Raw genomic sequence first — 24,147 nt, 5'->3', positions numbered from 1 at the left:
TGTCTGTAGCTAATTGTCAGCACGTCTAACTAGCTGTGTAATTTAACTAAAAAAACTAAATACCTAAGAAGAAAAATTGCTCTTGAATGCTAAGAGGCTGAGATCATCTCTAACACTGCTACTTCTGATACGCTAGAACAGCAACAGATTAGTAAAAGCAACGGAGATGTGATGATTGATAATATGTTTTTCTTGTTTTACAAAACTACAGCGTACGTGTCATCACAAAATGGAGATTTGAAACTCCAGGGATGTTTCTTCTTTGCCCAATACGGCAATACCATGATGAACCTTCTTTTTTTTGCTAGACTTATGAACCTTCTTTCGCCACCATCTTTGTCATCCTGGAGAGGACATCAACGGTTATAATAAATGAGAAAGAAGACAAAAGATTTTGTCTCCAGCTCGCTGCAACTGTTTCATGTGTGACTTATCCTTCTGTTGGTTTTATATACTAAAACTTTTTTTTTTTTTGTAATTACATTACCAACTTAGCTAGTTGGCATCCACGCTCTACTTTTATGTTTGATATTCAAGCTAAGTGATGCATTTTCTTGGATCTCTTTGCATTCGGCACCTTTTGCTTTATCACAAATGCTTGTGAGTTGTACTTGTGTTGGCTTGTTGAGTATTTTTTCCATGTCTAAGCTTGTGATTATAATTCATCTTTTTTTTTTCAGCACCAAAAGAAATACCATTGGCACAGGAAATGGCAAGACTTCCTATTGGTGGGCTGCAAATAACCAGAAATAACCTTTTAATGTCAATTTAAGCTTAGAGATTTGTTCAGTTCCCTTATTGAGCACCATAGAGACGATTTTCCTCTTCTCAATCCCAGCAGTACACCTCATGTTTAACCAGTGACTGCTACTGAGATGCACTCTCTTAAAAATCCGCACAACTTATTTAGCCCGCAGGTTTTGTTTTTATACACCAAACAAACGGTACTATTAGATCATCAGTTTGTGAGTTTTTTTTTTTTAATGACAAAAACTCACACAGAAAGATTCACCATTCTATAAAGAAGGAATGAGAGACTGAAAAGCAATCTCAGAATCCATCGAGAAGAACGATTTTGAAGAGGGAGAAAAATTCCTTTCAAGCGAAGTCCATAGTACAAGTGGTCAGTGCAAGGGTGAGCACCCACGAGACCTCTAGCCATTACATGGAGACAGGAAATCCGGCCAAACATCTTGGAGAAGACAAGAGAGAGTCCTCATAATAGTGACAAGCAAGCGGGAGGATTCATATAACCTAGGGCCGTACCTTGGACATAGTAACATTGAGCTAATGAAGGGGAATTGGGATCCATGAACTTCAGGTCTATATCTTGGAGTACAAGGTTTTTACAGCTCACAGCTTTGCTGCAGAAGAGATGCACTGCCATCCTTGAAGCCGAGGTGCCTCTGATGTTTCGGAATGTGACGTTGCTGATCTCAACCAACGACGGAGCCTGCAGGAAAGAATAAACAGATGTGCATTTTTTTTTTCGGTAGAAAAATATGCATAAAAAGTTGCATAAGCTTAGGAGACCAGGATAGTTGTCTTCTAACACTAGATGTGTGAACTTGAAGTCTTCAAGAAAATTAATTTCTTTTCCCCTCCTCGATATCATTCCGAACTATATATGCAAATCTAGTTCAGCATTTTTTTGGTAGAGCTATGATTTTTAAGAAGCTTCTTGGTTCTGGTTGTTGTCGACTTCATATACAAATATTGGCTTACCACCCGTAATTATCTAGATCCTGATACATGGGGGACTCACGATATAGTTAAAATCTGAATCTAAAACTATAGATCACAATTTAATATCAATGTTAATGATAATTTCTTTTGCATATTCCCTTGCAGGTTCAAGTTGCTTCTTTTTCTATCATGGCGGTGTAAGTTTTGTGTGTATCTGCGGTGCGCCAACAAAACTAAGAGAAGAGAGCTAGCTCTTACCCCTTTGACACAGTTGCCAACCGGGCAGTACTCTTGGTCGACGATGATGGGGTTTTGGACGCCCCTCATCACTATGTCTTCGAAATGGAAATCTGAAGCACGGCTCCTGTTGGACTTCTGCCATGTCTTGACCCTGAGACCGTTCGTGGTTCCCGTGAGGGTGCAGTTCTTCACGGTCACCCCACTTACATCTGGCTCATTTAGGTATCGGCCGAGGCTCCCGATGCTGATGCCATGGCCAGGGCCGCAGAACACCCCGGAGACAAGGATTCGCCTGCTTCCCGGGCCGACGGAGACGCAGTCATCGCCGGTGCCGATCTCGGAATCTGTGATCCTGACATTTGTCGAGTTACCGATGTGGATTCCGTCGGTGTTGGGGGCGTCTCTTGGTGCGACGATCTTGATGTGTTGGATCCTAACGTTGTTGGATCCGAAGATGGTCATCTGGAAGGACTTGCTGTTGACTAGGGATATGCCGCGGACGGTGGTTTTGGTGACGAAGTTTAGTCTCAGATTCTTTGATTTGGGCGGGGGAAGGCGAGAAACACACATCGAATCTTATGGTCAGTCACATATCCAAGTGATAATAAAAAGAATCTAATTTTATCAAGCGTTGATCAGAAGAAACTTATTTATCCTTTCTCACGTTTAAGTTACAAACTGATGTCGTAATTAATATGAAGTTCTATTTCAAAATAGATTTTTTTTTAAAAAAAAGAATTTTTTAGGCTACGTAAGTTGTATATCCGGTTCCGAAAAACATGTAGTTTAGCTTGCAATTGCAACTCTTGTCCACTAATGCGCATCAGTGAAATTCCTTCGTGTCCCAATAATAATATTTTAAGAAAATTGTCAGAAAGATTTTTTTTTCTGAGTTGTCTTTCTTGCATAGGCTTTCTCATTATATATCTTTTGAAGATTATGATGTAATAAGCTTACAAATTGTACTGAAAATTAGTTCACAAAATTGCAACTTGATTTTGAGAAGATTAAATCTTGTGCGGTCTAAGCTAGATATGCAATGCAATATATTGAGGATATTTGACTTGCAAATGCGACAACTAAAATGATTTGTCTGGTCATGCCTATCAATGAAGCTACTTGATGTCCTTTTTTTTTAAGGAAAAATGACCAAAAATGATTTTCTACATCTTTCTTGTAAAATATTTCTTATTTTGTATGATTCAAAGTTTATTATATTTAACCTTGCAAGTTCTACTACAAATTATTTCACTAATGCCTCTATGAGGATCCATATTAATTCCACATTAGCTATACACTAAGTAGATCTTGAATACTGGTACAAGTTCAAGGAATCTAAATAATACCTTCCAGCTAGTCTTTTAGGTAAAATTCTGGGTTGGTACCAAATAGTATTAGAATAGACTGACCTATAACCCATGTAGACTAGGGGATACTACAGCACTAACTCATTGGGATTAACCATGAGTCGATCATGCTGCTTATGATTAAATTTGAATAGATTTGGAACTTTAACCTGACAAGGACACTAGGGTTTAAATAGAGGAAGTATGTGAAAATCCGTACGGACGTGTGTTTAGTCCCATATTAGCTATGCACTGGATAGATCTTGAATATTTATATAGGCCAAGAAATTCAAATGATATATACCTTTCGATTAGTCATTTTGAATGAGGTTTTAGATTGTTACAACCCTTCTTTGAAACAAGGATTCCCTTCTTTTTTTTTCAAAGAAAGCTTGTTCTTATTCCTCCACCAAGAATAAGTAAAAGAAGTGAGGGCTTATTTTTTTGGTGCATGGATCCTTAATTGGATGGATGTCCGAATGTACTAATAATAATAATTACCTACGACCTTCACTTTTTCTCATAATTATATTTCTTAATTTGTATTGTCTAAAACCTCTCATCAAGAATGGCTATTGTTGACATAAAATACAAAAGAAGAATGAAGAAGAAGAGATGATGTCCTCGTTTACAAGCAAACTTACACCAGGAAGGAGGCTGCAGTCTTTCTTTTTGGAGCATGTGTTGTGCTGCCACGCGTAGGATCCTTGGCCATCAAATGTTCCAGAACCCGTTATCAACAACCTATCGACGTGATCAAAGGTGATCCACTCCTTGTGACCTTCACGATTGAAAACATTTATATCGGGCTGCGCTTTCACCACTCCGGAGAGCTGCACCTCCATGATGCCATTGCATGGTCCCTCAAACTTTATTGGGTTAACCAAGTACTCGCCTCCTGGAATATAAATCCTTTTTCTTCCTTCTAGGGGACATGCTGCTTCCCATGCTTTAAGAAAAGCCTACAAAAAAGGGATCCAATTGAGTCTAAGTCAAGCTCAAAGAATTTGCTTTCGACGTACCCAAGATGACAATCCGACTAAGGAATTGGATCAGCAAGTTGTTAATGATTACAACCAAACAAGCGGAGCATTGTAATGCACACAAATAGGTGGCATATACTTTTTTGTCTCCGTAGGAGCACTCCCATGGCAACAATGCCATTGCAGAGTAAAATTTGATGCGGAACTTTCATTGTCAATCCATGTTACCATCCTACATAACAACAGCAGTATCGGCAACGTACAGCAACAAATAAATAAATAAAACAGCGACGGAAAACACTTTCTAGCAAGATTCAAATCCAAAATATACATTTAAATGGAAAAAAAAGGTGCAACCGTACGTTGCCCCGGTTAGAACATCATATGAGAATTGCTTCTTTAAATTTATCATATGCGCATATATACGGTACTAGCTGGTGGCATGGTTTGCTAAGTTTCTACATCCATGTTGGCGTGGTCTCCACCACCTTCTTAATCATAAAAAAAAAGGGGGGTCATATGAACATATAAGAGAAACTTGACTTGAGCTTGCTTACCGCAGAAGAGTCGGATTTCCCGTCGGCAGCCGCACCAAAATTCATCACATTGAAAGCAGTGGTACGCTTGTTTTGGAAATTTTTGCTCGGAGCGATTGCACCGACGAGTTTAATTCCTTTTGCAGATTTCTTGCCATCGGTCTGCGCTACAATTGAGACAAAGATGAGCAGCAGCAATGCCGACGGCAAGCAGGCCCTTCTGAGCTCCATTTGAGCCCAGGCTTATTCCTCCCTCTCTCCTCTGCTTTCGAGCTCTCTTGCCCAAGATTTATAATCGCCGGGGAGGAGTGTCCAAGGCCTTGACAACCCTCCTTGCCTTTAGGGGAGGGAGGGCATTCTTGTCTTGCAAAGCTCATGTATCAATACCTAAACATCTAAACTTAGGATGCTTCTTCTCATGCACCTTGCCTTCCTTTTAGTGGTCTAAAATGTCTCAACTGTCCGTGAGGTGCTCGCAGCTAATCGACTCGGTCATTGCAATGGCTTGCCCTCCTCCAACTACGGTCAACCATGTTCCCTTGCTCAGCCAACCTTCACCTCCGCTAAGAACGGGGTTCCCTCGAGCTTGGACCACCTGTGCAAACCCTCACCGATTAACCACACCCAATGGCTCCCATTCCTAATTAAGATAATGGTAGGAAGTGCGATTAGGCTGTTGCATTCTTTAATGAAGCATGCATACATGTGAGGGGAAAAAAAAATCATTCAAAAACTATAGAGATCTCACTCATCAGACTCCATTTAGAAGAGTTGTTTTGGTCATTTAGAAGTGGCTGCGTCTCATTCATCTCAAGGCAAGTTAGGCCAAAGCAAACGTGCCTTAGATTCCCGCGTCCATGCAAATTTAATACCCCACGTTGCATGCGGCCTTACTTCCTATAACAGTGGTAGGGCTTCATTTTTTTTTATTTTTTATTTTTTTTAGTACAGCAGCGGCTCATGCACAACGGATGTGGCTGCAGCCCATAAGATCAAAACGGATAAGAGAATACAAAGATGATGAAATCAAGGATAGGCTGTCCCAAGTGAAACCCCTGGAGTGATGAGCTGCGAAGGATGCCACCCAGTCAGCCGCACTGTTAGCCTCTCTGTAGGCATGAGTGGTCCGGTGGGAGGAACACCTGCCCAAAAGTCAGTAGATATCATGAATCAATTACAACCCGCCGGCGTTACTGCTCGGATATCGGATCCAGTCGATCATCGTGGCCGAGTCCCCCTCAAGGATAATGCATTCCACCCACAATACACGCCTCGCGTAGAAGACACCCTCCCATGCCGCTCTGGCCTCCGCCCCGCCCACCACCAATCGGGCATCCTGATTTTTGATGACGAACCCTGCACCTCCGCTGCCCCTAATTTCGCTAACACCGCTGTCGAAGTTCACCTTAAGAAAGTCAGTGGTGGGGGCTCCCAAGATATGGATATGGTCCTGGGCACTACAAGAGCGGAATGAGAGCCCCAGATTCTCCCAATCAACCCAAGGGACGATGCAGCAGCAATGCCAAGGACCTCCGCCGCATGGGTAAGAGATCGGTCTGCCACCAGCCTCAGATGCATGCCTCTGTCCTCAAACACTGGGGCATTCCTATCCAACCAACAATTATAAGCCAGACAAGCTGCCCTTGTCTCCTGCTCCACATTATCCGGCCTCCGGGAGGAGACTCGCAAGAAAGTTAGAAAATCCTCTATCGACATCCACCTCCGTGTCAAACCGGAGGAAACTGCTGCGCACTCCCAAATCTGAACCGCACGCGGACATCCAAAAAGAACGTGGAAGATGGACTCTTCCTTCTTTGGGCAAGTCCCACACTCTGAGGAAATAACAACTTTGTGTCGGATAGTACTCCTCTAGTCGGCGGGCATCTTCGAGTCACCTTCCACACAAACAAGGCCACTCGGGGGTGAGTACGCATCTGCCAAATCTATCCTGCCTCAAACTACCATATCGACTCCCTCCTAACCAGCACCAATAGATCTCTAGTTCTCACCTTCGGCCTGTTGGAAAAATTAAATGCGCATGCAGTTTTTCTCTGCATAATTACCACGGACGCATCTGCAAAAATGACCAAAAAGCCCTTGACCAATACCCCTATATATACCCCTCAATTTCATCCTATTCAGAATATGAAAAATTAGAAAAACAAATATTAAAAAAATTATGGAGGAAAGTTCTTCCTCTTAGACACTTCTGATTTTATTTTTGCAGTTATATTTAGTTTATTTTATTCTTTTTATTTCGTTTTTCGTTGGACTTGTAAGTGCGATCGGGTTTGATTTGGCTTCTTCCGAGACGTACCAAAGAAGAAGTTTAGGATCGTCGTATCTTTGAGGAGGATTGCTAGAAGACCCGTATAGCGTCTACGTGCTTCGACCTATCTTCAATCAGGCTATTTTTTCTAACTTTTATTTTTAATTTAATATTAGTGGATCTGTAGGATTTGCAATTTTATGATTTAAATTTATTAAATGAATAGATTTATTTCGTGCTAGAATAGATTTCTTTTGTAATAAAATAGATTTATTTTGATCCAAAATAATATATATATATATATTATTCTGTTTAAGATTTTCTATTAATTGCAATTATTAGATTTATTTGTTTATTTAGGTGATATACTGCTAACAATCCAAAAGTGTTTGGTTTATTTTTTTTGTTAGTAATATATAATTTAGTAAATCATTCTAAAAATATAATAATTTGTTTAACCTCTAAGAGGTTTATCATACCTCCATTTGGACTCCTCAAGAAGTCATTTTCAGATCCCATTCAAACAAAAAATTCGGAAATTAGTTAATATCTAATAATTAATTCATTGAATTGACTTATTAAATCTCAATCAATTATTCTAATAAGGTGATAAATCATATAATTCATTGAATTGACATTTTAGATCTCAATTACAATAATTGATTTGCTACCACAAAATTAGTAATCAATTATTCTAATAAGATAATAAATCATATAATTCATTGAATTGATATTTTAGATCTCAATTACAATAATTAATTTATTACCATAAAATTAGTAATCAATTATTCTAATAAGATAATAAATCATATAATTTATTGAATTGACATTTTAGATCTCAATTACAATAATTGATTTGCTACCACAAAATTAGTAATCAATTATTCTAATAAAGTAATAAATCTTATAATTCATTGAATTAATATTTTAGATCTCAATTACAATAATTGATTTGCTGGCACAAAATTAGTAATCAACTATTCTAATAAGAAAATAAATCTTATAATTCATTGAATTAACATTTTAGATCTCAATTACAATAATTGATCTGTTGGCACAAAATTAGTAATCAATTATTCTAATAAGGCAATAAATCAATTCTAATATATAATTCATTAAATTAACATATTAGATTTCAATTACAATAATTATCTAGCTAGCACTAAATTAATAATTAATTATTACTAATTCAAAAAATTTAAACAGAAATTCAGAAATTGATTAATCCAAAATAACAAATTTAAGTTTGCACTTAGGCTTTTGTAAAAGTTAAATTTATGTGATTTCTAGTGATTATATCCATTAATTAATAGTATCAAAGAAAAGCTTGTCAAAAAGGCATACGTGCCTAAGAAAGGCTGGTACTTAAGTGAGCCTAGTGCTCCACCACCTATCTGAAGCTGACCTGGCTATTATTTTTGGATATATCAATTAGACATTCAAAATTCAATACAAATTTTTGTGCAATTTTTTGACATAAATTTTTTGCCTTCATTCAGGTTTTTTATCTCTTTTTTGTAACCTTGAACCTATGGCCTCTAACATTAGTGACCACCTTAGTGCCAAACCTGAAAAATTTGATGGCCATAACTTTAGGATGTGGTAGAATTAAATGCGGTTTTGGCTCACCATATTAAGGCTGATCTCAGCCATAGGTAAGAGCACTACTGAAGTTGATAACGGTCCAACCCAAGATGGTCTCACCCTAACCTAAGTTTTGAACTCTATTAGGATTGAAGAGCAGCACAGGCTCAGGAGTAAAATCTCTACTAGGAACAAGAATGATGCTTATAATGTAGAGGCCTCGTCTAGAAAAAATCAGAACCAACCCTTCAAAAATAAACATTACAAAAAGAAACCCCACCACCCTAGAAACCTTAACCACCACAATAGGAGACCAATCGAATTCCAGGAGCAAAAGAAGAAGAAAGAGGAAGATGATATTCGTTTCTGTTATGTGTGTGGTTGGACCAACCATTTGGCTCTCTAGTGCTTTTATAAGAAGACTACACCTCTTCAATCTAAGAAGAAAGGTCCACACATAACCAGTGCTCAAGTCAACATGGTGACTTCCAGCGCTGGCTCATCTGAGACTGATTTCAAGTCTGTTTCCTTCACTCTTGAAGTTAACATGACTTTACAAGCACTTGATTGGCGGATTATACCGGAGCTGGTATTCACATTTGTTCGAATCGCTCCTGGTTTTCTTCTTACCATATCTCAAGTGGAGGAGTTGTGATCATGGCAAATAGCTCGGAAGTGCGTGTGCTAGAAGTGGGACGTATAGACTTAAAGCTTACTTTTAAAAAAGTTCTGTCCCCTGCACGGTGTCCAACATGTTCCGATCATTAGAAAAAATCTAATTAGTGGTTTCTTGCTTGTCCAGCAAGGCTATCGTCTTGTTTTTGAGTCCAATAAAGTTGTAATTTCTCATGATGTAATGTTTATTAGAAAAGAATTTCTAAGTGAAGGATTGTTTAAATTGAATGTAATAGTTTCTTCAATAAATAAAAATTCTTTGATTATGAATATAGAACATCCTTCTATTTGGCATGGTAGATTAGGTCATGTAAATTATAATACAATTAAACAACTAATGAATCTAAATTTAATACCAAAAAGTGATCTTAAGAACCATGAGAAATGTAAAATTTGTGTAGAAACCAAACTCCCTAGGAAACCTTTTAAATCTGTTAATAGAGATTCAAATCTATTAGAGTTGATCCATAGTGATGTTTGTGACTCTGGTAGAATCTCTAGGAGAGGTAACAGATACTTTGTGACCTTCATAGATGATTTGTCCAAATTCTACATCTACCTAATTAAAACCAAGGATAGGGTGCTCAGCAAATTTAAAATTTTTAATCGAAGCTGAAAACCAAAAGAAAAGAAAAGTAAAATTCTTAGATCAGATTGGGGAGGTGAATATACATCGAATGAGATAACTCAATTTTGTAAAGATCATTGAATCATTCATGAAGTGACTACTTCCTATTCTCCCCAATCAAATGGAATAGTAGAAAAGAAGAATATGACTTTAATGGATATGGTTAACTCAATGCTTATAAGCTTAGGAGTACCAAAGAATTTGTGGGGGAAAGCTTTAGTTTCAGCCTGTTATATCCTCAATAGGATTTCCTCCAAAAATAATGATTTAACCCATATGAAGTTTGGAAACATAGAAAACTTAATCTTAGCTATTTGAAAGTGTGGGGGTGCTTGGCAAAAGTGAAAATACCCGATTTTAAGAGAAAAAAAATAGGGCCTAAAACAGTGGATGCCATATTTATAAGATATGCAGCCAATAGTAATGCCAATAGATTTTTGGTGATTAATTCAGAAAAAAGTAATATTAGTAACAATACTATCATAGAAGCCAGAGATGCAACATATTTTGAAGACACCTTTCCACTTAGAACTAGAGTAGATAGTGGTATAGCTAGCAACTCTAGTAGAATAAGGACAAGTGAAATAGAAGTAGAAGTAGAACCTACGAGAAGTAAGAGATCCAAGGTAGAGAAAATATTTGGAGATGACTTCTATACCTTTCTTATAACGGACTCTCCAACTACTTTTGAGGATGCAATGAAATCCTTGAATTCACCTTTTTGGAGAGAAGCTGTGGACAATGAGATGCAGTCAATTATCCAAAATCATACTTGGGAATTGACTGATCTTCCTTCTAGCCGTAAAACTATAGGGTGCAAATGGATCTTTAAGAAGAAACTTAGGCCTAATGGATCTATAGATAAATTTAAGACTAGATTAGTTGCCAAGGATTTTACTCAAAAACCTAGGGTAGATTTTTTTTATGTTTATGCACATGTAGCTAGGATTACTACTATTAGGGTCCTGATAGCATTATCCTGCATCCATAGATTAGTGATTCATCGAATGGATGTAAAAACAGCTTTTCTAAATGGAGACTTAAATGAAGAAATTTATATGGACTAGCCAGAGGGATTTATAATCCCATGCCAAGAAAATAAAGTTTGTAGATTAATCAGATCTCTCTATGGTCTTAAACAATCACCCAAGCAATGGCACTTGGAATTTGATAAAATTATACTGATATTTGGATTTAAAATCAATAGTACAGACGAATGTGTATACCATAAGAGAGTTGGAAATAAACTTGTAATCTTGTGCCTTTATGTAGACGATATACTGAGCTTTGAGACAGATTTTCAGATAGTTGATGAAGTAAAGCAATTCTTAAGTCATAATTTTGATATGAAAGACTTGGGACAAGCTGATTTAATTTTAAATATCAAAATAATTAGAAGTGCAATTAGTATTAAGTTATCCTAAAGTCATTATGTTGACAAGATTCTCAACAAATTTAATTATACCAATTGTCAGCCTGTCTCTATTCCTTTTGATCCTCTGCACACCTTAAGAAGCACTTAGGAACTCCTGTCCTTCAAGGCCTATATGCTCAAATTATAAGCTCACTTGGATTTCTAACAAACTACACCAGGCCAGACATAGCATATGCTATGAATAGACTTAACAGATATACTGTTAATCCAAATAGAGATCACTGAACAACATTAGAGATAATTTTTAGGGATCTTAAGGATACTAAGTCCTATAGTTTGCAGTTTAGTGGATTTCTTGCTGTTCTATAAGGCTATAGTGATACCAACTGGATCAGCGATACCTTAGATATTAAATCCACCATATGATATGTCTTTCTTATAAGAGGTGCTGCTGTGTCATGAAAATCCACCAAACAAACTTTGATATCTAGGAGTACCATGGAGTCTGAACTGATAGCTTTAGATACCACTAGCACTGAGGCTGAGTGGCTCAGAAATCTACTAATAGACCTTCTTGTAGATGAGTCACCTTTACCACCTATCTCCTTACATTATGACTGTAAATCTGCAATAGATAAGTACAACCAAGAAAATGCCAATGTAAAAATGAACAAGCACTTAAAAGTGTGTCATAAATTATTAAAATATAAATTAAAAAATAACGTTATTGCTTTGAATTTTGTAAAATCAGAAAATAATTTGGCTGATTAGTTTACAAAAGGTATATCTAGAACAATAGTTCTAGAGTCGTTGAGGGCGATGGGGCTTAGCCCATAAAGATAAATCACCACGGTGGGAACCCAACCTTAAAAGGTTCAATGGGTAGAAACAAACCAAAGTGTGACTAAATGGAGCACTATTTTATGTTTTCCTCATCCCTATGGCGCTGTGCTCATAAAAGCAAGCAATAGGATAAGTTTGTTTGTATAACTTTTAATGAGTCTGAGATCCAAGAGGCAGGAGCTTTCTTGCTAGCTTTCTTATTAGGACTCACCTATATGAGCAGTCATGAGGCCGCGATTATGGAAAATGGACGATTCTATTAAAAGCACATGAAAGATACCTGCGCATGGCCATATTAACGCAACCCGCTTAGAACTCAGATCGGGCTATATTATGTGTACTGTTGATTTAATCTGAGCCATGGACTAAGGTTTAAGGTTAAGACCACCTTGGCTCCATTGATGTAATCAATTGTCACTAAGTGAAGGTTCAAACTGAAATATACCTACACCTATTACATAATATAAGATATCCAATATTTTATTTTGATTTAAAAATTATTTAAAAGAAATTAATTTTTATGGGGGATTGTTGGAAAAATTAAATGCACACGTTGCAATTCTCGAGCCGCATGCGCAATAGCCAGCGAGCGCCTGCTGCGGTTTTTCTCCGCATAATTGCCGTGGACGCGTCCGCGGAAGACTTTTCGCGGATGTGTCCGCAAAAATGACCAAAAAGCAGTCTTCCGCGGACGTGTCCGCAAAAATGACCAAAAAGCTCCTGACCAATACCCCTATATATACCCCTCAATTTCATCCTATTCGAAATACAAAAAATTAGAGAAAAAAATATTAGAAAAATTCTGAAGAAAAGTTCTTCCTCTTAGTCACTTCTGATTTTTATTTTTGCAATTATATTCAGTTTATTTTATATTTTTATTTCATTCTTCGTTGGATCTGCAAGTCTGATCAGGTTCGATTTGGCTTCTTCCGAGATGTACCGAAGAAGAAGTTTAGGGTTGTCGTATCTTTGAGAAGGATTGCCGGAAGATCCGTACATGGGGCAAACACTTCTTTGGGATAGCGTCTACGCGCTTCGACCTGTCTTCAATCAGGCTATTTTCTTTAACTTTTATTTTTAATTTAATATTAGTAGATGTGTAGGATTTGCGATTTTATAATTTAAATTTATTAAATGAATAGATTTATTTTGTGCTAGATAGATTTTTTTGTGATAAAATAGATTTATTTTGATCCTGAATAAAGTATATATATTATTCCATTTAAGATTTTCTATTAATTGCAATTATTAGATTTATTTGTTTATTTAGGTGATATATTGCTAACACGGCCTACCCGTCTAGCCCCACACCCTCCTATCCTCCATTGCACCTATCAGTAGCGGCATTGCTGAAACCTGCTTGGCCACCTGCTCACCAAAGATCCGTCGAACCAGGGCCTCATCCCAGCATCGCTCACCTGGAAGAATCAGGTCACCTACAGTGCGGCCCTCCAGCTCCCCGGGTCGAGCATGGTAGGCCACCTACAGAAATGCAGATTAGCCACCCAACAATCTCTCTTAGAATCTAAAAAAAGAGTTACATTACTTACCTTGTAAGTGAAATCAAACTACAAGTCTAAATAATTTCGACAATTCCACAATTCCACAATTCCTTTTAGAACCAAGGACTGAGACAAGCGTTCAACTAAAATCTCCAATGAGCTCCATAAGGCAAGACCGTCGGAAGTCAAGAGAAGAAGAAGAAAGAACCAACGGTGGTCTAGCGAGAGGGTAGAAAATTAGGATGGAGGAGGTAGCTCTCATAGGAAATTAGGATGGAGGAGGAGTATGTCTCCTACTTTAAGTAGAACAAGACTTCATTTTTTTTTCATCTTCTATTGGCTCTATCCTTTTGTTTTTTTTGGTCTTCTCTAAGTCGAACAAGGCTCTATCCTTTTTTTTTTCATCTCCTACTTCAACTCTTATATCCGGGCGATCAAATGAGCTAGATTCATTTCTTATTAGCTGGGCTGGGTATTGTATGAAAGATGTTGTCTGGAATCTGAAATTCTCCAAATAACGTTGATGAGGAAGGATGTCATCCCATCGTGTGAAAGGAAGGAGTGACAACGTTCAACATTGAAGGTGTGAGTCGGTGCGATTTCCACCATCTAGCATCGTAACCCAGAGATAGTTGAACGTTGCTGATTTGGGATCTTAACCTTTGCAACTCTCTAATGGCAGCAGAACTCCTTGGTTTCCTGAACTTTGAGTGCCAGTTGGATGTCGCTGTAAAGTCTGCTATGGGGACTTAAGAAGCAATACTGTGTTGAACGAGGATAAATTTAAGATGCCGAGACCTCCCAGTTTTTTCGGCCGACAGAACTGATGCCAACTTGCAAGACATTTAACACCTTTACGATGGCCTTGGTATCCCCATAGATATGATCGACAAAGTTTGTCCGGCCGTCTTTCGGATGACGTTCATGGGAACTTGAAGGACAGTCATCCACTAAATGGAAAGAGTCTTAAGAACGAAATTACTTAGCGCCTAGGTATGTCCTCAAATCCTAGGATCCCTCACCCCCTGGCCACCTAAGGTAAACTTTGATAGTAGTTTGCCAGCTGGCGGATGTTGTATTGGTGTTGCCTTTGTGATTAGGGACCATGAGTCCAAGTTGGTAGCAACAGGAGGGCGGCGCACCTTCGAGACTTCAGATCCTGGAGCGAAATGTAGAACCGCATGAGAGGGGTCTCCTACGCAAGATGAGTTCTAGAGACGGGGCGCATCATCCTGGAGGATGACTCAGTAGAGCAGATTGAGTGGATTCTACATGAGAGGTCAAGGGTGTTCGATCACCTGCTTCTAGCTGACATGCGGAGGCTGCTGAGAGAGTGCAATACCTTCCAGGTTATGCATATGTTCTGATAGGCGAATCGAATTGCTGATTGGGTCGCCTCTTTTGCTGCTCACCATTCTGAAAAGATTCTCTAGATCCGCTTTGTATTTATTTCTTCACTTCTGTGAAGTATTTTGTCTCTTGACTCTGATAGCAATGCTCAAGCGAGACTAATATGAGCTGCCGATGTATCCAAAAAAAAAAAACAACGGCTAAGTGACAGGACTCTGCTTTTCCAGCTTGATAACTTTTTTCTCAATCTTATCCGGAAGGAAACCCCAGTCGTTTGATCTGGTTGAAGATTGATGTTTGAAACAAACCCAATCCTATCACACTTGTCTTGCTGAAGTTTATCCTTAACCAAGCCAATAGTTCAAAAGCATGCAGGATTAGCTTCAGATTCTGCATATGTTCCTTTGACCGCGAATTGGAGAATCAGAACTTGTCGCATGCACTTCGGATGGGCAAACTTGCCGGTGCGTCACATAGCTCAATATGTAATCAACGGTCAGTTTTTGCATTGGACAGTTTAAAGGTCAATTGTGCATTAAATTTCACTTGTACTTCGAGCCCCTTAATTCGCAGATTTTGGCTTTCAATCAGCAGCGTTCTCTCTAATCAGCAAATAGTTCATTGTTTAACATAAGTATCCATATAATCAGTAAATCATAGATTAAATCATTCAAGGAATTCCATCCATATCAGGATTTCCTGCCGGGATCAGACAATAAATGTTGATGATCAAGTTCCTAATCTTTGTAAAGTATATTTAACTTAAGTTTTTAGGATCTAGTGGTAAGTTAACATGATATTAGAGTGCAGGCTTGCTGGAGTTCGGCTTAGTCAGTTATCATAAATTAAGAGCAAAGCCTTTATTCCTTCCATTCTGGTGGTCATCTTTTCTTCTTTTTTTTTTTGCACTAAAACCGGAAGTATCATACATAACGTGTACGGATGCAACCAAGAAAGTCAAAAAGCAAAATATCGCGGAGAATACTAGGCAACTCCGCCTCTTCCATCCAGAAGTGGTCCCCGAAGTGGTTGACAACAAAAGAAGCCACTCAATTTGCGGCCCCATTGGCCTCTCTAAACACATGCTTCGCCTGAAGCATCATCTCACCATAAACCATGGTCCGAATATCTTTCAAAAGTGGTGGTAATCGCCGCCCCCCTCCGAAATCTGCAGAATCCATCCAATGACTGTCGCAGAATCGCCCTCCAGAAGAATTTCTCTCCCCTGCAAGACATGTCGTACGTAGCACAATCCAGACCAGGCTGTTCTTAACTCCGCTCCTGGCACGGAGGTGTCAAACAAATGGCAACGCCCAGCTGCGATCACTCTAGAGTCCGGGCTCCTAACAACAAAGCCCGCACCTCCCCTCCTGCCGCTCTGCAGGACACATCCGTTGAAGTTAACTTTGAGAAAACTCGAAAGTTGGAGCTTTTAGGTGAAAAACACCAAGCGAGATGCTCTATGAGCAGATGAGGAGCCCTTATCAGCCTAAATTTCACTGAGTCATGACTCCATGCATTAATTACAGAAGGAATACGCTGCTCTCTTCTTTTTAAAAAGAGCCATGTGATGTGGTTAACCGTTAATGCATCAACTAACACAGGTGTCTGCACATAAAACAATAGGAATGATGACCAGTATTTTCTCACATGTGACATACGGATGAATGGAAATATGTGGAAATGAAAGTTTTACTTTTATCATATTACACTGAATATAATTTTTTGACCAATTACTGCCTCGACCTTTCAACATTTGTAGACCACAATATGCTCTCCAAGCATAAGATAATAGACGTGCAATTAAAATTAACAAAGAAAATCATGCAATGAACTTTATCCCAATATTCCAAAATTTTCATAGTCCATGCTAAAATCCAGGCACAATCAAATTTTGGTTCACGGGATAGGTATACCCAGCCAATGCCCAATCCATTAGTATGGTACCTATCTAAGAATTTGAAATGACTATGGATAGGATGCCTACAAAAAATCGACTATCTGGATCTATCTCAATTCTAATTAATCCAAAAATTTCCAATCTCATCAATAAATAATAAAATTGTCAGATATTTAAACCCATCTGATTAATCTTTATACGGATCGGGATATTTGAATTGGAATGGGTGCTTGAACTAGAATTACAAGAAAATGAGAGAGAGGAGGAAGAATAATATTAAGTAAAAATAGCTATAAATAATTTAAAAATAAATATATTTTATTATTTTAATGTAAAAATAAAAGTTAGATGTCCTTCAAAAATTTGGGGTTTGGCAACTTGTACATGGCGTGGAGAAGATGAAATTGCGTCCGCTGGTATACAACGTTACACCCAGCTAAAGTGATTCACTGTACGTGACTCCATGAGCAGACGGAGGAGATTATATTTATCCATTAATAGAGAGGGAGAGCTGCCTGAGCACTCTGTGATGTTTTATTTTCTAGCTTGATTGGGTGTATTCATATATGTATTATATGAAATACTTGTTTTAAAAAAAAAAAAAAAAAACAAAGAGTTCCTAACGGCAGCAAAATGAACGTTATACGCGCGATGCGATACACGCGTCGTCCGATGGGCAGCTGGGATTACACGGATCCGAAAGACCCACCGACTTCATCGCCTCTCTAAATAGGACCCTTCCATGGCTCTGATTTCGGTAACCGCAGCCGAGGGAGCGAGACAATGAGCAAGCGAAAGAGAAAGAGAAGCCTCTTGGTAAGTGCCTCCACTATCTTTCGCCATCTTTTTTTTCCCGTCTTTCTTGGGATACTCTTTCTTCTCTCTTTATGAGCTCGATAATGGCGCTTCCGAGGAACATGTTCTTGATTTTTCTTGATTTTTCTTTCTTGTTTTAGGGTTTACTCTTTGGTTCTTTAGCCTAGACCGTTTGTTTTTGGATGAATTACAGGGAATGTGGAATTCCTTCGGTTAGAATTGAACTTTTCATTTATCTCTCTAAGATCTTTGATCCTTTGCTAGTTTTATTTATTTCTCATGTTTTTGGTGCCGTTTCTCTTGTTGGTTAGTTCAGATCGTTTTGAATGTGAATGAGTTTCGGAGGATATCAAGGTATTTTGATAAACATTAATCTTTTTGTGTTATTTTCCGAGATTCTTCAATCTCTCTCTCTCTCTCTCTCTCTCTCTCTCTCTCTCTCTCTCTCTCTCTCTTTTGTTGCTTCTCATGCTTGATTTGGGCGAGTTACGGTGGGCGACCGAATTATTTGAATCACAACCAAATATTCTGCTTATTGTCTTTCAAGATTTGCCATATTTATGAGCCGGTACGGTTAGTACATCTTGGAGCATGTATTTAGTTTGCCATATTTAGTTTGAATCCTATTTTTCATCACATGAACACTTTCACCTTCTCCGAGGCATCTGATATAGAAGGGATATAGAAGTCCTCCATTGTTAAGATAATAATAATAGAGGAACTAACGGATTTTTTTTTAAAACAAAAGTTAAAGAGTTTCCACACCGATATATCTGCGACTCTAAAACGTTGAATCGGAGCGAGATGAATAAGGAGCTCTTCTAATTCCTCGCTTTCATAGAGGCCCATCAAACTCAATCTTCCAGTCGCTCTTTCTCCAGCTCCTCTGTGAGGCCCACCGAAATGTTTGTTTCACTGCTTTTAGGTAGGGTTCTATGAGAAGAGAGGAGCAGTATCTCATCCTATCAAGTATCCTCCCAAAACCTTATGTTGTTGCCATTACGCAATCCGAATTCTGTACAAGTCCAAAATGGAAGAAAATCCTTTGAGCTATCCCTCCATAGATAAGATTGATTCCGAGTGGGATGTCTTGTTCTTATACCCAGCCTCTTTTTACGGTGGTATGTTGATTGGATCAAGTCTTTCTATCTCTCAGTCAACCCAGGTTTCAACTATTTCCGAGCCTATTTAGCTAAGAAAGAGCTATTCAGATTTCTAATGTCCTTGATCCCCAATCCTCCTTTTTTCTTTATATCTATACATTCGGCCAGCTCACTAGAGAATGAAACCCGCTGACCTTCTCGCTCTCTTTCCATAAGAAAGATCTTCGTAATTTATCAATCCTTTCCTCGCCCATACTGCTAGTTTGAACACAAATATTAAGTAGGTTGGTAAGGTAGGCAACACAGCATTTACTTTAAGTGAAACACCCTCCCAAAGATAGAAATTTTCCTTCCATGAAATCAATCTAGATTCCATTTTCAATGCCAACACTTCTTTGGAACCTCTTTGTTACAAAGAGGCATGCCAAGGTAAGTGAACCATTTAATGGTATTTGCAGAATCTTCACACATGTTCAAGCCATGGTATGCTGAATCGGCCCGTACCGGCTGGTTCGACCCGTACCGGACCGGTTTGGTACAACCGTGAAAAATAGTTCCGGCTCCGAAAGGGTCGAAACCGAGCGGTACCAGTTGTGTACCGGTGCGCACCGGTGCGCAAAGGTACAAACCTGTTATTGGTGCGAATCGGACTGGTTTGCGCCGATACGCGGGCGCGCGAGGCAGTATGCTTGCGTACCCGCACGCCTACTCATGGAAAAACGTGCCTGCAAAGGCACCCGCGCACGGAGAAACGCGACCGTGATTTGGGCAATGCGTCCCCCGCTTTGGGCAGCGCACCTACAAAGGCGCCCGCGCGGGTAAACGAGGAAGCGTGCCCGCGCGCGGGGGAAGCGAAACTCGCCCGCGTACGCGAGCGCGCTGGGAACTTTGCGGGTGCGCGCCCGTGCGCAGAAACTGTCTAAACTGGTTTGGTATCGGTTTTCACCAGTACGCCGATCAGTACTGGTTCGCCGTACCTTGGTTCAAGCAAATTATTGACCTTTTGTGAAAGTTAATACTAATCCTGACAGACTTTTAATAAGAAATGGTAGATCATCTTTTCTAAAATGTTTTATTTGGATGAAATGGATGCATTTGAAATATGTGTCTTTGTGGCAAGAGAAAGAAGAGCAGCCTCAAATATTAGAGCTGAATGGGATAATGCTATTGCTGCAATCTGTTGAGTGGTTTGGTTGGAGAGAAATACTTGAATTTTACTACAAAAGGAGTATTTAGCTATGATGGTGCTGGGAAATCTTAACTCGTTGATATTTGATTGGAGAAATAGTGTTGGAAAAGTTTAAGGGCATGTTTGGATATTCCTGCAAGAATGATGCCTATTGGCCTGCCTAGCCTACATTTTCTAAGAGCTCCCGTAAGCTCAGAAGGAAAAAAGATTCATGGAGGTCTTTTTTTTTCTTTTTACCACGGGTTGGAAAGTGTTGGGTTAGCATAGGTCATGCTCAAATAAACTTCCTAGTCCATGAATCCAACAGAAAAATTCAACCCAAATCCTCCCGAATTACTAAACAATCCTAAGTCTATTTGTTTACCTAGGGGTGAGGTGTGATAGGACCAGACTGGGATATATTTCCTGGTGGTTTTTTTTAATTGATATTTTCTTTTTTGAGAAATATCTCTTGGTGGCCTTGTGCAGATTTTCTAATTGGTTTAGGAAGGTTGTGTATAAGTTGTTGCTTTGGGTCTTCTCTCTCCCTTCTTCGTCCTCTCTCCTTCTTTCTCCATTCTCATTTCATTTATCAATAAAATGTGAGATGATTTTATTCTCCATTTTGCTTTAAAAGATAAGTCATAAATATGTTAGTGAAAACAATGGGAAACTTGTTTAAGCTTTTACTATTGGTCTCTTAACTTTCTTTTTTTATAAAAAAATCTATACCTTATTGTTGCAACATACATGCGTTTATCTGCCACACAAGCAAAATGAGCAGCAAAGATGGAGCCCTGAGGAGATTGTGGACGGAACTTACGGCTAAAAACCTTTTTTTCCCCATTCTTCTCTAGTCGTTTCTCATAGCTCTATAAGTAGGAAGTAGTAAGTATCTTGAATATTTATTTGGAGCAGAACATGCCTTAGCCATTCCATCCATACCTGTTTTTCCTTCTGTTTTTTTTCTTCTATTTTTTTAATTCAATGAAGGTGTTGGCTCAGCCTGGTGGTGATGTCTTTTGGTGGTCGTTAAGACCCAGACTTCAATCCAACTTTATCTCCGGTTTGGGTTTGGGTTGTACCTTTCACACAAAAGAATGATTCACCTTCTTTTGCAATGCCAACCATTAGGTGCAATAGCCACTTCAAGGCAGCTGGAAGAGATTTGAGTGCTTTGTGATATGTGCACTATATAATCCAACGGTAGATTTGTGAAAGAAGATGCGAAAGATACGACCCAAACCCTTCACGTATTGGGGCAGTTTTGGGGTATTAGAGAGGACTACATGTAGTATATGACAAATCACCAAAAATATATGCAAATTGAGATTTTCTTTATGATTGGATATCCAATTTGATGACCTGACCTGATTCGCTTGGTTGCTTAGATTAACATTAAGTTATTAAAGCTGGATTACCGGAATTTTGTGGTCATACAATTAGTCTCCTAACACGAGCCTAATATTTACTACTCGCGTCGGTTCTGCATGGCATACATTATTGATTAATTATAAGCCCGATTTCTCTAGAACTTCTATATAAAATTTAAATTATTATAGAGACACAGACAAGGGATACGAATACAAGCCTCATATAGTGCACCAAATGAGCAAACATCCATGTGTCATCTACTGTGCTACTTCACTGGAAATTTATAGTTCCCAGGGACTGAAATGACCCTCAACCCACCAGCCCAAAGTTGCAAAGATGACCATCTCATTCTTAACGTACTCTCTTGAGTTGGGGTTGTTTTGAACGAATTGAAAGCATGATTCTAAGTAAATGGAAGAAAAATGGTGCCGGTTGCTTTCTACTTTTCTTGAGATTTTTTAATCAGAGCTATTAAATTATTATATTTGTGTTCCTCTAGGTGCTGAATTTTTCCTCCTAAATTTGTTCAGAGTTGGTATTGTAACAACTAGCTCTCATGAAATTGGGAGTGGGGTTAACTTTAGGAAAAGAGTACCTGGTATTATATATCAACGAACGGGAACTTATATTCAACTTGGTAGGAGAAACTTTGTCCAATAAACTCCGAAAGGATGGTAACTTTAGTGAACAGGGAATAGGAATCGAGGAAATGGTGGAAAAGGATAGCAAAGCAATGAACTTGAAAAAGTAGAGAGTACTTTAGTTGGGCACTACTCGCGGTTACAATATTCTTTGGGTTGCAGCAAAGAAAATTCATTAATCATTCTCAGACCAACAATTAAACATGTGAACGACCAAGACTCACGAATTGCTCACAAACAAAACATGAATTACTTATGAACTACAACTACCAGTTCTCCGTGCATATACTACTTAGTACATATTTCTCTTTCGGTGATAAATAAAACCGGATGGCGTGTAGCCTCCCTTATCATCAAAAAGAAAAAAAAGACTTTCAACTATATGCTGTTCATGTTGATGTCCTTGGCAAGGTTTGATTAGTTTGGCATGCCGAAGATTTCTGGATCTTGGGATGCGTGTATGATTGAAGGTAGCCATCTTGCAACTTTAATGCATCATGAATAACTTCTGTAACTAGTGGAAATTATTATTTTTCTATCAATCATAAACCATTTCTTGTTGTTTCTCGCTTGTGTTTAGAGTGCTATATGTAATTATGATTTAGTTGACTATTTCACCATGTTCTCAATATATACATACACATAAAACTGTGAGGATGACATTTTCTTCATTCTGTTTCTTAAATATTAGAATTTGTGCAGCCAATGGGTGCATGAGTGGATGATTTGTAGATTGGGTTTATTTAGCATTTCTTGGTAGAAAGAGGGCAAGAAAAATTGTAAGACGAAATATATCCTCATTGCAGCATAAGTTTTTTGAAATCCTTTTTTACCTAGAGGTGCAGAAGGTATGGAACTAGTTCCTACTCTTACCTAACATTAATTTGATCACCGTCGGCATCAGGATTTGGATTCATGTTTTTGACTCATTCCACTGATAGCTGGCTCAATTTGATTCCAAAAGAATTTAGACAAGCCCAATCCCAACTTAATTGAGTGTTTGCTCTTATTTGGAACTCACATCAAAGTAACGCAAACTTTTGCATGAATCAGTCTCAAGTCAGTTCAAAGACAGGGTGGATTCAAGTTTGCTCGACCCACTGGCATCCCTACTTCCTAATATGATCACGCGCATCTCTTTAAAGTGGCATTATTTTGAGTCTTTGCGGGACGTCCATACCATATTCTCAACATGTTGAAAATTAAGAACCAGAATCAGATAGAAAGGTTGTGTTTTTTTTTTTTTTTTTCGGGTGGCAGATGGAAAGTTGATAACGAAAGATGCTTTCTCCTTTGGCGGTCAATCGTACTTCTCCAAGACGGCGTGTAGGCCTTGGAACCACATGTTTCTTTCCTCTCCTTCCCTCGCAACCTTGTCCTTGGAAACATCGGTTCGCTGTGCGTGGGGCCTATTCACAGCCACTTGGTCAACGACAAATCCGTAAGTAGATCTGTCGCCCACATAATAGAATTGCAAAACTTTTCCGTCCTGAAGTAACACAAATATGATCCCACTCATCCCTCCACTTTTCCCTTTGTCCGCCGCATTACTAGCTATAAGCCCCTGTACACGTGGACGGTAGATACTCATTTGATCTTGAATTGTTTAAATAGAAGGGGGTAATGGGGCGAGCGATTATTGGAACAGTCCCCTCGACCTTGTCCGCCTAATAATTTGACCTCTGGGGGAGGTGAACTATCCGTACCCTTTACGCCATCTAGCCTAGAGCCTAGGCTTCGAAGTTCCAACCAAACTCTTCTGGAGTTTATAGAGCTAAGGTTTTGCCAGTCCAAGGATCCAAGCGAGGGCTAATAGCGCTTAAAGTCAAATCGTTGTCCTCTCGCCCGAAAGGCAAGAGGCAAGAACGAGCTTGCTTTCTTGCTTGCTTGTTTTTTGGAGGGATATATTTGTCGTAATAGCTAAGATGCAAATCATATAGAATATCACATTTTAAACACGTATCCTTCATTACTTAACCATTCTCGAGCCTATAGACTATTTTGTATGATAGTATCTTTTCTTGAATTAACTTAAGTGCATTATGCAATTGATTTAGAGCTGCTTTTTTTTAGATTTTTTTGACCAAAATAGTCGCTCTTTAATTATTTTAGTGGTTCATTAGCGGAA

The 24,147-nt window shown here is 38.7% G+C and overlaps 1 protein-coding gene and 1 long non-coding RNA gene across 2 annotated transcripts; one reads left to right on the top strand and one right to left on the bottom strand.

Annotated features, from left to right (window-relative positions):
• Positions 1-1,073: 1,073 nt before the first annotated feature.
• On the bottom strand, positions 1,074-5,132 carry LOC103713565 (exopolygalacturonase-like). Its single transcript, XM_008800544.1, has 4 exons — positions 4,813-5,132; positions 3,917-4,234; positions 1,945-2,460; positions 1,074-1,453 (listed from the first exon to the last, which is right to left on the bottom strand). The coding sequence occupies exons 1-4, from the start codon at positions 5,020-5,022 to the stop codon at positions 1,217-1,219; spliced, it is 1,281 nt and encodes a 426-aa protein (XP_008798766.1). The 5' UTR covers positions 5,023-5,132; the 3' UTR covers positions 1,074-1,216.
• A 12,473-nt stretch (positions 5,133-17,605) lies between these two features.
• LOC120108114 lies at positions 17,606-23,323 on the top strand. The gene is made up of 2 exons (XR_005509597.1): positions 17,606-17,733; positions 17,874-23,323. It is a non-coding gene; the product is annotated as an uncharacterized LOC120108114 (long non-coding RNA).
• The last annotated feature ends 824 nt before the right edge of the window (positions 23,324-24,147 follow it).

This window comes from Phoenix dactylifera, unplaced genomic scaffold (assembly GCF_009389715.1).
Source record: "Phoenix dactylifera cultivar Barhee BC4 unplaced genomic scaffold, palm_55x_up_171113_PBpolish2nd_filt_p 001179F, whole genome shotgun sequence".
In the NCBI taxonomy this organism is placed as follows: domain Eukaryota; kingdom Viridiplantae; phylum Streptophyta; class Magnoliopsida; order Arecales; family Arecaceae; genus Phoenix; species Phoenix dactylifera.
This window is presented reverse-complemented; position numbering and strand designations above follow the sequence as displayed.